The 13,803-nt window shown below is 38.9% G+C and overlaps 1 protein-coding gene across 2 annotated transcripts in view; it reads left to right on the plus strand.

Annotated features, from left to right (window-relative positions):
- MACROD2 (mono-ADP ribosylhydrolase 2) overlaps positions 1–13,803 on the plus strand; it is a 936,136-nt gene that overhangs the window by 657,045 nt on the left and 265,288 nt on the right. For both annotated transcript variants that reach the window (XR_013931490.1, XM_080408518.1), the window contains exon 8: positions 11,800–11,873. Coding sequence is in view for 1 of the 2 variants with exons in the window: in XM_080408518.1 (XP_080264644.1) it covers positions 11,800–11,873 (74 nt within the window). In the remaining variant the exon portion in view is untranslated. The remainder of the gene's footprint in view (positions 1–11,799; positions 11,874–13,803) is intronic.

The following is a 13,803-nucleotide window of genomic DNA, read 5'->3' on the forward strand; positions in this document are numbered from 1 at the left end:
TGGTTACTGCATATCGATAATTTGCTAAAATAACCCTGATGTGACCCAATATTGCAGTGGTATTTTTCACAATCTGGAGATGTGCAGCTGTTGCATTAATGCAAGCTATCTCGAATGTAATTGTATGTATAGAGAGGACTCAGATAAAATTAATGGAAATCACATTGGCTAAAGCTGCTCCATAAGCTTGACTCTAATGCTTACATTTGGTTTTGATTATGTAAAAAGCTCTTTTGAACTGACCCACCTTCTTTTTACATTTCCCCTAATTAAAAATCATGTATTTTCCCTAGTTGGCTTCATTGCTTAATAATCAATGAGGTTTCTCTGTCCAATAACTTTAAATGCTTTTCCATATGCCTGCTGCTAATCTACCCAGGTTGTTGTGTTTCTGGGAGGATTAGTTGTGTTTGGCTGCAGCGTGGAGATATGCCCCAAAAGTGTCATTTTCCCCATGCATAGTGTGGGTCATCTCATGCTGAGTGTACACACAAGCTAAATTTAATAAAGTGCTGAATAAACCACCCCTTTTGCTGCCACATGGCTGCATTTACAAGGAAATTGAGGTGGGAGGTCAATTTTCACTTAAAGGCTCAGGTTGGAGATGCCTGGGGTTTTTTAAGTGGAGGTCTTTAAATCTCACTTGTCTGACAGGTGGTAAGAAATTTACATTTAAATTGTCCAGATCAGCTTCTTATTTGTACTAGCTTGTTAGATAAAAGAAATTTTTTGGTCTCCCATATCCTTTGCTGCCTGATCTAACCAACCATAGCATAGGCTCCTCCTTTTCAAATATGGGCATTGCTTCTGACTACAGTAAGTCTCATTTGCATTGACATTTCTCTTTCTCCTATAGAAATCTGCATATCATGCAAAATGACATGGAAAAGCTATGTTTGGGTTTTTTTTCCCCTGAAGAATGGCAAAATGATTTTATTTTTTTTTAATTTTAAAGCTGAATTTACTACTGTTGTTATAACCAGAAATGTTGATATTTCTTAAACCTTTCTAAACATTAGGAATTGCCATTACATGCTAAAGCAGAACACATTTGCTTGTATAATGATTGAAAAAATACCAACAACAAACCAACCGCTGACAACTTGTCAGAATACATGCCAAAAATGCTTTCAAAAACAAGTGTAAATAACACCTAAAGTTCATATCAGGACTAGATTGGATTTGAATTTCTGGGGTTGGAAGTCCATTAACTAGTTATTTCATTTCCTTTTTGACCGAAGTATGCAAGATTCAGTAAATGCAGAATCGTGAGTGAAATGCAAATTAGAGATATTAGCAGGAATCCTATTTTTAAAAAAATATCTGTTTGATAATTAATGCTGTGATCTTTTGACACACTGAAGAACCTGATGAGATGTGGGCTATTTTGTTGATCAATTGCTGTTGTTAGGTTTAAAAGACAACTGATGCTAAGGGCTGATTGTCAGTCAAAAGAAGTGTTGCAATAAGAGGGTGCTAACCTAAGCATAAAGAATTAGCGTGTGAGTGAATGAGTCCTTAAAAACAGAAAAAAAGCGGAAGAAGAGTCAAGGGTTTTCCAAGAGATTATGATATTTTTGTGTTTTTCCCATTACTTGTTTGTTCTACGCTCTTTAGCATATGAGGACTTGCTAAGAGCATCAGAAGTACGAGATGCATAGTTGCAACCAATTGAGTTTGTCAAAATCAAAGTTTTAAATATCAGATTTTCCTTCTCCTTGCTTTAAACCAGTTTGCCCATCGATCCAATTCCTAAAACTCCTAATTGCATTTCTCCTTTTGTGTATGTTGCTGTGATCTCAGGTAACAGAACAAGCAAAAAGAATTTTCAGTACAGCATTGGGAGAAGGCTGGAATAGCTGCTCATCACTTCCATGTAATTGTTGTTCACAAAGTTGCTGCAATACAGCCTGAAATTAAGTTATGTGTTTAGAGTAGATTGGCTGTTGCTGGTACATACAGTAGCATAAAATCAAATAAGGTGCACTGTGACCCATGCTGAACAAAAAAAAAAAAAAAAAAAAAAAATATGTATTTTCAGATGCCAGACAAATGACTTCCACAGAAGTGAAGCAGCTTCTAGGCAAGGAGGAAAAAATGCTTCCTCTTAAAAAAAATAATGCATAAAATGTTGAGATTGACTTGACACATCATTGCACTAATGTCCTGCAAAAGCACTTCTTTTAGCAGTATTCACGTAGCGGGTGTTTAAGTAGTATGATGTGCCCTACTGTACAGTGAAGAACAGAAGCCATTAAGCATCAAATACAACATGCAACCCCCTCTCTGTTCCTCAAAAATGTACTGGCATTTTTGCACTGCAGATTATCTGGAAATATTTCAGATTTGAGCTGTTGTGTATTTCCTGAATACAATAGCTTCTGGTCTGTGTGACCCTTACTATGGTTTATCACTGCCTGAGGCAAGTATGGAAAAAAAATTCCATGGTGTGAATGAAATGCACAAACCAAGAATCAATAATGTATTTGTTAAGAAGAGTAAACTAAGTAGATTAAATATGCTTCCCACAGTATCTCGATTTTTCACCCAACCTGCCCTATAACTTTTTTCTATATAGGTCTTTTTGGGAAAAAAAAAAAATTAAAATTATCTTATTTCCCTCCCCCACCCCCAAGGAGTAAGTATATCTTGTTTCGGCTGATTTTCTTTGTGCTGTTAAGAAATCTTTGATTTCCCTTAGAAAGCAGATAAGAACTGTGCTTCAGTAGAAATAATGTCAGATTGTTTCGTTTGTTCTTGTACATGTATGGCCTTCACCAAGTACTCTTGGTCTTAGATAATCCAGCTAGGTCTTCGGGTTGCATCTGTCAGAGCAATTGAATGTGGTGGAAGTGATTTAAAGGATAGAGCTGGGCTGGGGACACCGTCTGTTTTCTTTATGTGACTATTTTTGTCCATTGCCTATGTATGTTTTCTTCCTCTGAAGTTTCTCGGACTTTTACAGTGTCATCTCCCTTCATTTTGCTACGGTGGCTTGTCTTCCCTTATGTTCCTTATATATATATGTGTGTGTGTGTGTGTATCCCCAAGTCCTTGTACTTGTATACTCCTGTCACAGTGCACTGCCTGTTCTAGTCGAAATACTGAGAGCTCCAGAGAAGCCAATAGCCCTGATATTGCCTCTGCCAGATTCAGCCCTCTTCCCCAGAGCTCTGCACCCCATCTCACAGCGAGAGGTCCTGTGCTCTCTCCCTCTCCTCCTTTTCCTCCACCCCAACCTGCTGCACCTCAATGCACTTTCCCCGCTCCCGCTGTCTGCACAGAGACCCTGCCAGCAAAGAAGGAGTCTCTCATGCCAGTTAATCCCCTTTCTCCCCCTGCCCAGGCTGTAGTGGCAGGTGTATTAGTAGACATCAGGGAGTTGGCAAGGAGGTATCTCAACTTCAGGCAAGCCTTCGTAATTGAAGTCTGCAATCAATTGCAAAATACAGTTCCATAGGGAACGGGGCTTTGTGCGGATCAGGATCGTTACTTTATTCCTATTGCTGAACAGCAGATCTCTGGATGCTTGGGCTTCCCTCGGTGCTTAGAGGCACTGTGTGTCAAGGAGGGCCTGGATAGTGTCAGTAAAGGTTGAGCATCACTGCATTGGACCACATGATTTTTAGAAAAACTACCAGTTTCAAGTGAATGGGCGTGGGGTGTTTACTGTTTGGGTTTTTTTTTATCCCTTGCAGCGTTAGCAAGGCACTTCAGGAAGGTGGGGTTGATTCCCTACACATTGCTTCTGTTGAGAACAACAAGATATTTTTATTTAAATCAGTGGGTAGAATAAATGTTTAACCTTGTTGGAATTGTAACTACAATGAAGCCAATATCCCATTCCTGTTCAATTCAGTGTATGATGGGAGATTTCACAGTTGACTAGTGTTTTACGCTTTGTTTCAGATTACTTTTTTTGCTGTATTATGTTGCCACTCTGAAAAAACAAGACAAAACAAAACAAAAAAAACCCAACACAAAACCCAACTTGCTATATACGGATAAGTAGAGATTAAATTCTCTGCATTAAGGAGCTCATGTACACTTTGGAACCTCTTTCAATTAAGGTTTCTCTGTACAATGCTTGTTTCTGGAATAATAATTCTGGATATGGTGTAGAGTGTGTTTTATGAAGATTGAAGTACTTTAGCTCATGAACAGCTGCATGCATGTGTCTAAATGGCTGTGTAATTTATGCGGACATTGTATATACACTCTCATAGGTAGATTTTATAATTGCAAAACTACCTGCATATCTTTCACTTGCATTTGCATTGTATAATACTTTCTCGTACCATATGAGAATGCTTATTGCCAGAGTAGTGAGATCTTTGCCTTTTCAGTGTTGTGGTATCTTTTTGCTGTTTTTCCTATTATCCTCAGCTTGAAGCCTTAATGTTCCACATGGGCATTAGAAATACCCCGACAGACAGAAAAGCTCCTTCACATAGCACAGTAAACAGCACAGCTACAAAGTGGTTTGCTTCCCAGAGAGTCTCTGAGTATTGCTTGCTATATTTTTTACAAGACTGTTAGAGGATCCATTTATCCATGATGTGGTCCCCCTGCAAGTGTACTCCCTATAAACGCTGGAAAAAGAATGAAACCAAAATCTTGATTTCTAATGAAACTCTACTGACTGCTGCAGAAAAGTGAAATTCTTGCAGACACACAGCTCTCCTGCAGAATTGCAGTATAATGCCTCCTGCAGTAAGGCACTCATGTGGAAGCTCTATACCTCTTCAGCAGTCCATGTCTAAATGCATTTTCAATAAAACTCCTTTCCCCCCTGCGGCTGACCCCCCCCCCCCCCCCCCCCCCCTTGCTAATAAGTATCAAACATCTTGGTAAACTTGAAATCTATTTTTTTCTTCAGTAGAATCCTGTGGCTTGTTAGTGCAAGCCTCTATGTGCTCACATGACCTACCTAATTACAGAATATGTCTATATTGAGCTGACCTTTTTAACACAATTACATGGCAGGTGTTTTTCCAATGATATCAGTGTAGCAGAGTGTGAGATGAAGTATGATATCATGTGTTTCAGAAAAACAGCAATTACATGTTTTTTCTTGCATCTTAGCCACCTTCTTGTAACTGACCTCTCCTTGACTGCAGCTATAAGCTGAGTCCAGATTTGCAATTTGTATGGAAAAAGCGGCTGAGTTGTAGACGGTGCGGGTGGGTCACAGTGCTGATCAGACAAGAGTCCGCTGCCGGTCAGCACAGCATCGGGCACACACTGGGCACCTTTTCTGGCAAGCCAAGCCTGGGCCATCCCTGTTGTCAAGAGTTGGTTTATCTTAGCTGGCAACTTATCTTGGTTTCACTGACTTGCATGAGGTTTATAACATGCCCTGGTGCCAGCATTGACCCTGGTTGACTTAACCAGGGATCCCTGAGTTACCCAATGCACCTCTGTGGATGCAGAAGGACTCTGTTACTTCAGTACTCTACCTGCTTTGTGTCTCTGTATCATAGTAGAGACACTATTTCTCACATTAGCTGCTAGATGCTTATTTTGGGTTTCTTTATTAACCATCTTCCACCAGCTGCCTCTGTATCGTGTCAGCGGTTGAACGCAATTGGCAATCATTCTTCAGGAACTGCATGCATTTTTCTCTGCTGATGAATTTTTTCACTCAAGGAAAATGAAAAGGCATGTTCCTTGCTTGAGAGGAATTGAGAGGCACATAATGATTTCTTCAGAAGAATGTTTTGTTTGTGCATTTTGAAAACTTTTCATTTTCCTTTGGCACTCTATGTGCATGCTAATTAATTATTCTAGCACAGTCTGTGAAGGATACAGTGAATACATGCCGCTTTGTTTCTTGGGATAACTGGGGTGACAGAAAGGTTACTGGTTTTTCACAGTATGTAATTTCACTATCTTTCTGAGAGTTACTTTTTGAGTGGACAGCAAATAAGGTTTTCTCTGCCTGGATGAGTTCAATAAAGCAGAGTAGGTTATTTAGGAGGAGATTCATGGCTCTTCTGTTTAGCCATCATTGCAACTGATCCAAATGAGGGCACTTCCTTTCCAGGTTTTGAGTGTGCACAAAAATGATCAAGCTAGCAACTTGTCAGCATGTTTATCCAATCACCACATGACCATGGTTAAAAAAAAAAACAACAAAAAGGGCTCAGGGGTGTGTGTGTGGGTGGAGAAAATAGCTCAACAACAGCAATAACCTAAGCTTGGTAGACTACTACCGTCTCTGCTTCCAAATAGGTCAGATTTACCCTGGTAATGGGAATCAACCTAGCATGAGTGAATTCATTTGATTAAAATATATCTTTGACAAGATTATATGGGATAAGTTGCAAGATTATACCGCTAGTTTCACACCTGAAGGACAAGTGAGTGTATTGAGTTAACCCTACCTCAGGCACGCTGGGCTGTGCATCTCGTTTGTTCCCTTTTATTGTCATAAAGCAGTAAGGCTGGAGTGTTATATTAGTGTGTTGTCAATAGCTAGCCTTCACCCATGTGACTGTAATGAAGTGCAGTTATTCATGTCTGTTGCAATTCAGAAAGCATTTGTAGCACCAATAATACTTGGTTTGAGGACATGCATGAAACAAATGCTTAGTGCCTTTTTTTTTTTTTTTTTTTTTTAAATAAACCTGGGAAATATCTTTCTTTTTCAGACCATCTGGTGCTGTTGATTACTACGCTGCAAATACTTAATGCATGGAGGAAATACCCTCTCATACTGACTGCAGAAAGGGCCTTCAGTACGCTTCTGCAGTTTAAAAATGTGATTGTCGAGCTACTGTTTGAGAAGCATCCTTTATATATCATTAACCATCATTGGCAAATAAATAAACTAAATAAATGGAAGTTATTGCATTTTGACAGTCGTGTTGATCAAACAGTGGGACTTGGGTTTGAGTTTCAGAACACAGGAACAGTCTGCAAACTGTTATGTCTTGATATATGCACAAACACACCACTGTAGATATTATTCTGAGAAAGTGTGAGAAACACGTAATGAGTATTTGTGTTGATGTGAATTTGGTTCTTTTCATGATTGGCTTCAAAATGAAACCATTAAAACTGGCAAATAAGAATATTAAGATTGTGATGAGCCTTTCAGAAACCATGGAGAAGGGAACATATTTTAAATGAATAAAAACTTGTCTAGCACTTAATCTGTGCTAACAAAAAGATGCAGAACATTTTTTTTTTTTTAACCAGGATGAGGTGATTTACAGAAAACATGAGGCATCTTAGTCAAACTGACAAATTGTAACACTTACCCCTGCAGCTACTGAAGTGATTTTTCTGGATTGATGTTTGCTTGTTAGTATTATAACCTAACTGATATAATCCGTTATTACCATTTACAGCCACATTGTGTTAAAAGTTGATTATTTAGTACTTCTGTTTCGTTAATGGGATTTTCATAGGGAGGTGACATTACCTGATTTTAAGTTGGACATTTTTAATAAGATGCATAATTGGGTTGAGAACAGTGAGAGAGACAGATAAAGCTACCAGCATCTCCATACAATTTGGGAGTCCCTTAAATAGGTTTCTGTTAATTTTATCTCACACAATCCTTGTTGGACTGTTATTCATTGAAGAACTTATAGTATACATTATTCAGATACCGTACAGACGAATTAGGCATACAGTAAGAGGCACTCACAATACTGTGAATGTTTCTCTGCTAAGTTCCCCAAGCACAAAAGGCTGAGCATTTACACTAGGGTGTCTAACAACAGGGAATTCATCACATATTTTCTGTACGTTGATGAAACATGGGGACTTACGTCCTTACCAGTTCCTTTCCAGGGAATAAATGCATAATGTAAGGGGAACTTCAGTGTGTATCTACAGTTACTATCTTTCTCAGTTCTCCTCCACGCTATCTTCCTCTAAAACAGCACTTTTATTTCATACCAAATATTTCAAAATAATTCTGCCAGGTCTTATCATACCTTCTCTGTAAAATTATGGCTGTGATGACTGTGAGAACTTGCAGTGTATAGCTTGTTTCAGCAGCCATTTCTCAGGTCAGTGTTGCAATTTCCAGATGCAAGGTAGTAAAGTCCTGGGAAAAGATGCAGAAACTTGTAAGTCTGAGACCTTTTAAAGCTTTCATAGGCTGTTGCTGTGGGTACTATCTGTGCAAGGACATGTCAAAAGCAGAATTCAGATGAGGTGTATTTATGCGTTGGTAGTAGGATGCAGTTTTTGTAGTGGGGAGCATGAAGGTGTGGTCATTCATCTTAGTGAGTGGACGTAGTAGTATATACATCTATTAGCAACATGGGAAAGGCAGGAGAGGAAGTTTCTAAGTTTGGCTGTGGCTTGGCTGATGCTGGTACCCAAGTCAGTGTTAAAGCTAGCAGTCACTTTTCTGAAGGTCTATGCAAAGGTAGCTGTCCTGTTTGAAGTGGCATTTTGGCTGTGACGCAACTGCGCAAAGATGTGAAAGCTTTCATAGCAGTTTCTGAGCAAATGACAAAGATTTTGGACTAACAGGTGTTTCTGGAAACACAGCTGTGATACAGCCATATGGCCAGAGGGACAGGTACATGGAGATGGTCAACACCGACATACTTTTCAGAGTTGGTAGTGCTGAATGAGTAGAGCAAAGCTCAGCCCTGGGCATGCATGCACACGGGATCTCTCCTTCACCCACTCTGTCTTTGAAACCATGCAGGACTTTCTGCACGCCCTCTTTGCTACTAATTTATCAGGTTTGCACTCTCTGTGGCATCAGCTGTAATAAACCTGTACTTTAAAGGAGAGCTCCTGAACTGAGAGGGGCGCAAGAGGTGGTGGCTGCTTGAATCTAGGATTTGCTGTATTTGAAGGATTGGGAGTATATGGTGTGATACGATGAGCAGGCACTGCAAAATGCAGAGGGCTGCAGTATAATTCCCACTTGATGAAGCAGTTCTGCAGGAGCCAAAGGCAGGTTGTGCTGTTTCTGTGGTATATCGGGATTTGTTGCTAAAATGTTGGCTTTGCCACCAGAGGATGTAGGAAGCCCAGCCCAAGTTCGAGGCCAGTGTGTATGCGTAGGTACGTGCTTCACCTCACACCTACCCATGCCATACAACCTGCCAGCTCTCCCTTTTTCTCCAGCCAAATAAACCTGGTGAAGTACTACAGAGCACCGCTTGCCTGTACCTGACGGCTAATGCTTCTTTGCCTTTTTGTGCCCTTGTCCTTTTCAGTATTCTGGAGGAGCAGTCACTGCAGTAACATGGGCCAGTGTCACTCTTATTACTTTACCTGTTTTATCTTTTGTGAAATTGAGCCTTTAGCCAGAATTGCCTGAGCTGCTGCTCCAGCAGTCGGTTAACTGTGAGGCTCCTTGAGCTCATTTCTCTTAAGTAATTTGATTCTCACGTGCTCACGGAGATTGCTTTTTCCCAGAAAGTGGGTAAGGGGGATGGGTGCATGTATGGGAGCAGATCAGAAATGTTATGGCAGACAAATGTAACTTAGAGATAAAAACAACACAAAAACATGTTTAAAAAGATCCCATCTCGCTTTATCTCCCTTTAACCCAGCCCTGTAAACCAAAATGTTTTTCTGTGTATCAGAGACAGAGGGTCTTTTGTGCTGGTGCAGGTTATGGAATAGGAGGCTAAATTCCACCCTGCTTCTGCATAAAGCCAGTAAGGTAATACTTTCATTAAAATTACCAGAAATGTGTGTAAAATACTAATATTTTTTTTAACTGTTCATAAAAGGCTTCTATGTATTTACAGATATTTTCTGAAATCATACACAGAATTCAAGGCTTTCTATTTTGGTTGATGAACTATTTCCTTCACGTTGTGGTTACATAGGAGTAATTGAACACCAGTTTTCTAGATAAGTTTCAATTTAAGATTGGTTAGTATGGTAGTGGTTTTCTAAATAGTGTACAATTTATAGAGAGATTCCATAAAATCGCCAGTGCTTTATCACAATTTTGGGCAAATATCCTGCTGCAAGGGAGTGAAAAACAAGCCTGAAAAATTAATCTTGCCGGAGGGAAAATTATTCTTAAAATAAACCATTCAAGGCGTAAACAATGGTATATCAGTTGTCTGAAATATATATTTGTCCCGTGCATGGTGTTCATTGTATGTCCAGGCAGATCTGCTACACGAAAGGTACAGAATTTCCATGTTGTGAAGTCCCAGTTTGTTAGGTAGGATATTACTAATTTGAGCAGATGGTCTGCTTAGAAGTCTCTTATTTTATATGATAAAAATCAGACAGAAGACCCTGCTTTGGGTTTTGTTAGTGTTCATTAGTTTCTGTCATAAGAAATATGCCTCGATGATATCAGTAGTATTATTAAACATCATAAGAATATATTTTCCCGGCAGTGGAAGAATCTGCAGTAACACTTGTAGGATCTTAGTTAATTTTCCATGTTGGACCTGGGAATTAAAAAAAAAAAATAAATTAAAAATATGCTTTATTGGGAAATGTGTGCAAAGGCAGCACATGCTAAATGTCAGTATTACCCAAACATTGACTACTTTACTTGCTACTCTAGCTGGACAGTTGTTATCTATCGCTTCGAAACAGTACACGTACTGCTAGAGAAAATCCTTGTAGGGTGGAGGTTTTGATTTTGTTTTGTTGTTGTGGGTTTTAGGGTTGGGGGGGGGGGGGGTATTTTGCTTTGTTGGGGAGGGGGGGGCAGTGTTTGGTTGGTTGGTGCGTTGTTTGGTGGGTTTTTTTCTAATCTAGTAGTGCACAAGTTCTGAAAAAGGTTTAAAGAACATATGACTTTAGAGGATCATGTGCCAGGTCAGAAAACTGGATGCATCTATTAATTTTTGCAGTGTCTGTGTTTCACTTTATGGTGCGAGGGTGATGAATGATGTAGAAAAGGCTGTATGTATGCAGCTGTATGCCAAATTTCATGACTCTGTCTAGCCCTGTTGCTTGCTTGTACACTGTGCCTGCAGCTCCACCTCTTCAAAGACTCTTCTATTAATCTAACCTACTGAGAGCTATTTATGCAGCTTATGGGTTTTTATTTTTAAATCCTCACAAAAATGATTTGCTGCCCTCAAGTTAGGAATTTAAAGGAAAATTAAATTAAGGCTGCCTAAGTAATGAAAGCATCTTTAGATTTGATAGATAGAGACCATCGAAACAAAAAGTCTGTATCCCTGGAAAGATTTCTGATATTGTTTAGTGCTGGGGGGAGTTACTATTGCTAGTATATCGTGCAACATCAGGCCTTAAATTCATATGCTTAGGCTTTGTGATTTCCTTAATTTCCAATGTTGTTTGTTATGTTTTAGGTGACAAATTTCTAAAGCAGACATTTCTATTGTTCTAAGGCCTGTGGCACTGGGGTCATAGTGTTGTACAGTTTTGCTGACAGATAAGATTAAAGAGAACCTTAAGAAAGCCCTTATGCCTTAAGAAACATCTGAATTTTTCTTGCATGCCATGAAATGTAGGCCTAATAGTTATTTCTGTGATATACGTGTTATATTGTTGCCTGCCTAGTAGGACACATGTATAGCTCTTTATTGTTTCTACTTCTCTTCAGTGGTGGAGCTTTCCTAAGTAAGCGTTTAAAAAACAAACAAAAAAAATCCAATAAAACATCACCGGCCCAATTTTCAATGTGTTTAGGTGGGGAAAAAAACGTTACTGATGTTACCTAAAACCTTAATAAAAATCCGTGAAGGAGGGGGTTGACAGACTGTAGTCCCAAAAGATAGAGAAAATTTTTTTTCCAGTGTTTTGGTTTTTTTTAGATATATAGAAAAATGTGTCCTTTGTATTTATCTCTGATTTCTTCTGTCTTTTTAGGTTTTCCAAATGAGCCTGCTGCTATCATTGCCCTTAACACTATTAAGGAATGGTTAAGCAAGAACCACAATGAGGTATGGAATAAAATACAAATTTCCCAAATTCCTGTTTAAGATCGTAGTCTTTAACTCCAAAACTGTGCAAAGAGTAAACATAAGCTTAAGCCTCAAAGTCATTTATTATTTAGTCTTAAGACCAGTGTAATCAAGTCAAGACAATGTAACGAGGGGAAGATCGTTATATTTAAAAGCTACAATGGAGTTGAAGGGAATGCCTTTGAAACCATACTGTGCATTTCCTGTGCATTGTAATCTTTCCTGGCAAAGTAAAAGACTATTCTTTTCCTAAGCTGTTTCTGAGTGTCAGAGTTCTTGTGTGATAATGAGGAGATTCTTGGAAAGGAAATGTGTATAACAGTTGTCAGTGGAAACAGCCACCAAAGGTCAGTGGTGTTCCAGGGGTCACTTTGCAGTAAAATGCTGTATGATAGTATTTTCTATTTTCATGAATTTTTGGTTTGCTTACAGTTACGTGTTTGCTTTCCCTGGAACGTCCACTAAACGTGATACAACTGTATAAATTTTTAACAGGACTGCTCTTATTCCAGTGACAACATTAGGTGGTGATTATTTTTACAAGACAAAGAAAAGTGCTTTCAACGGAATGATCTCCATCTCCCCCTTCTAGTTTCTGTCTTTCTCTGGTTGAGTTCCTAGCAGGCTGATAGTTCCTAGTGTTGAACTGCAGAAATGCAACGAAGAAGTGACAGAACAAATAAAATAATCACAATGTCTTAAACTGAAGATAAGCCCGTTTCCTCATGATGACGGCAAGCAGATTTCAGACAGCTAGAGTTGTTCAGTATTTTTGTCTGGAAATATTTAACAAAGCATCCAGTGGAGAAGCACTGGATACAGGGACATAACTAGCTGTATTTTTCCTCTAGCAATATATTCAGGGGACCTTTTTCTCGAGAGAATCCTATGTGTAAGGGTATAAATTTAGCAGGTTTATGGGGTTTATTTTGTTTTTTACCAACTGAATTGAAAGGAAATACCATGTTGAGGTTTTCAGACCTAGATTGCATATATCTTTGGACACTGGTACTTCGTAGCAGAGCACTTGGTAGCTTCCTGTGACTAAGAGGTGTGGGCAGTAAAGCAGGAGTTTTGGATGGACAGTCTCTATTAACGCTATTAGGTGCCTAAGCGTCATCAGCCTAGCTCTAGGCTTATATTTTGGGGAATCTAGTCTGTTAGTGTGTAATCTTAACCCTTAAGTGTAAGGCTAGAACTTTTATGTTTGGGCTGCTTTGCCATTTCATAATGTCTCTGAGTTGCGTTTTTTACTGCACAATTTAAAAAATACACTAAAAATCTTTTTTGCCTGCAGAAGCAAGCTATTCTTCTTCAAAGGCTAGTTATATATTGTATATACACCCCTTTTTTCATAGTGGTATTACAGGAAACATGACTTCATTCGGTAGCCTGCCAATCAAAAGTGTAGAAGTTTTCTCAATGAAAACTATTTTCTGAAGTATTCTGCTCTATGGTTCAGCCATTGCTTCTCAACTATAGGACAACTTTCACTTTCAATACACTTTGAGTCCACTTTTTAATCCTTTTTCTGCTTCTGGCCTGGAAACTTGTATGGTCTGTGTGTCACGTTTCTCTCTTTAGTTAATGTGTTGCTTCAGTATTTTTCTAGTTCCTTCCATAGACTTCATGTGAATTCCTTCCCTTGTCCTCGAAAAGCTCCAGGTCTGTTTTGGAAGAAGACTTGAGGTTCATAGCAGATAGAGATTGAAGTGATGGTGTTTGTTGTATATGCTCATGACTTATCTGTGTTATAATATTTTTTTATGTTTTTTAACCTGCATTTGCAAATGCCACTGTATTTATGGTCCACGCAGATTCATGGAAACTATAAACACTGAATATGCATGATTATTCTTTTCTCACTCTGTTACAAATTCCCTTCTAATTCTTGGCCTTCTTGGCTGCC

Source organism: Falco punctatus (genome assembly GCF_963210335.1).
Source record: "Falco punctatus genome assembly, chromosome: 12".
Classification (NCBI taxonomy): domain Eukaryota; kingdom Metazoa; phylum Chordata; class Aves; order Falconiformes; family Falconidae; genus Falco; species Falco punctatus.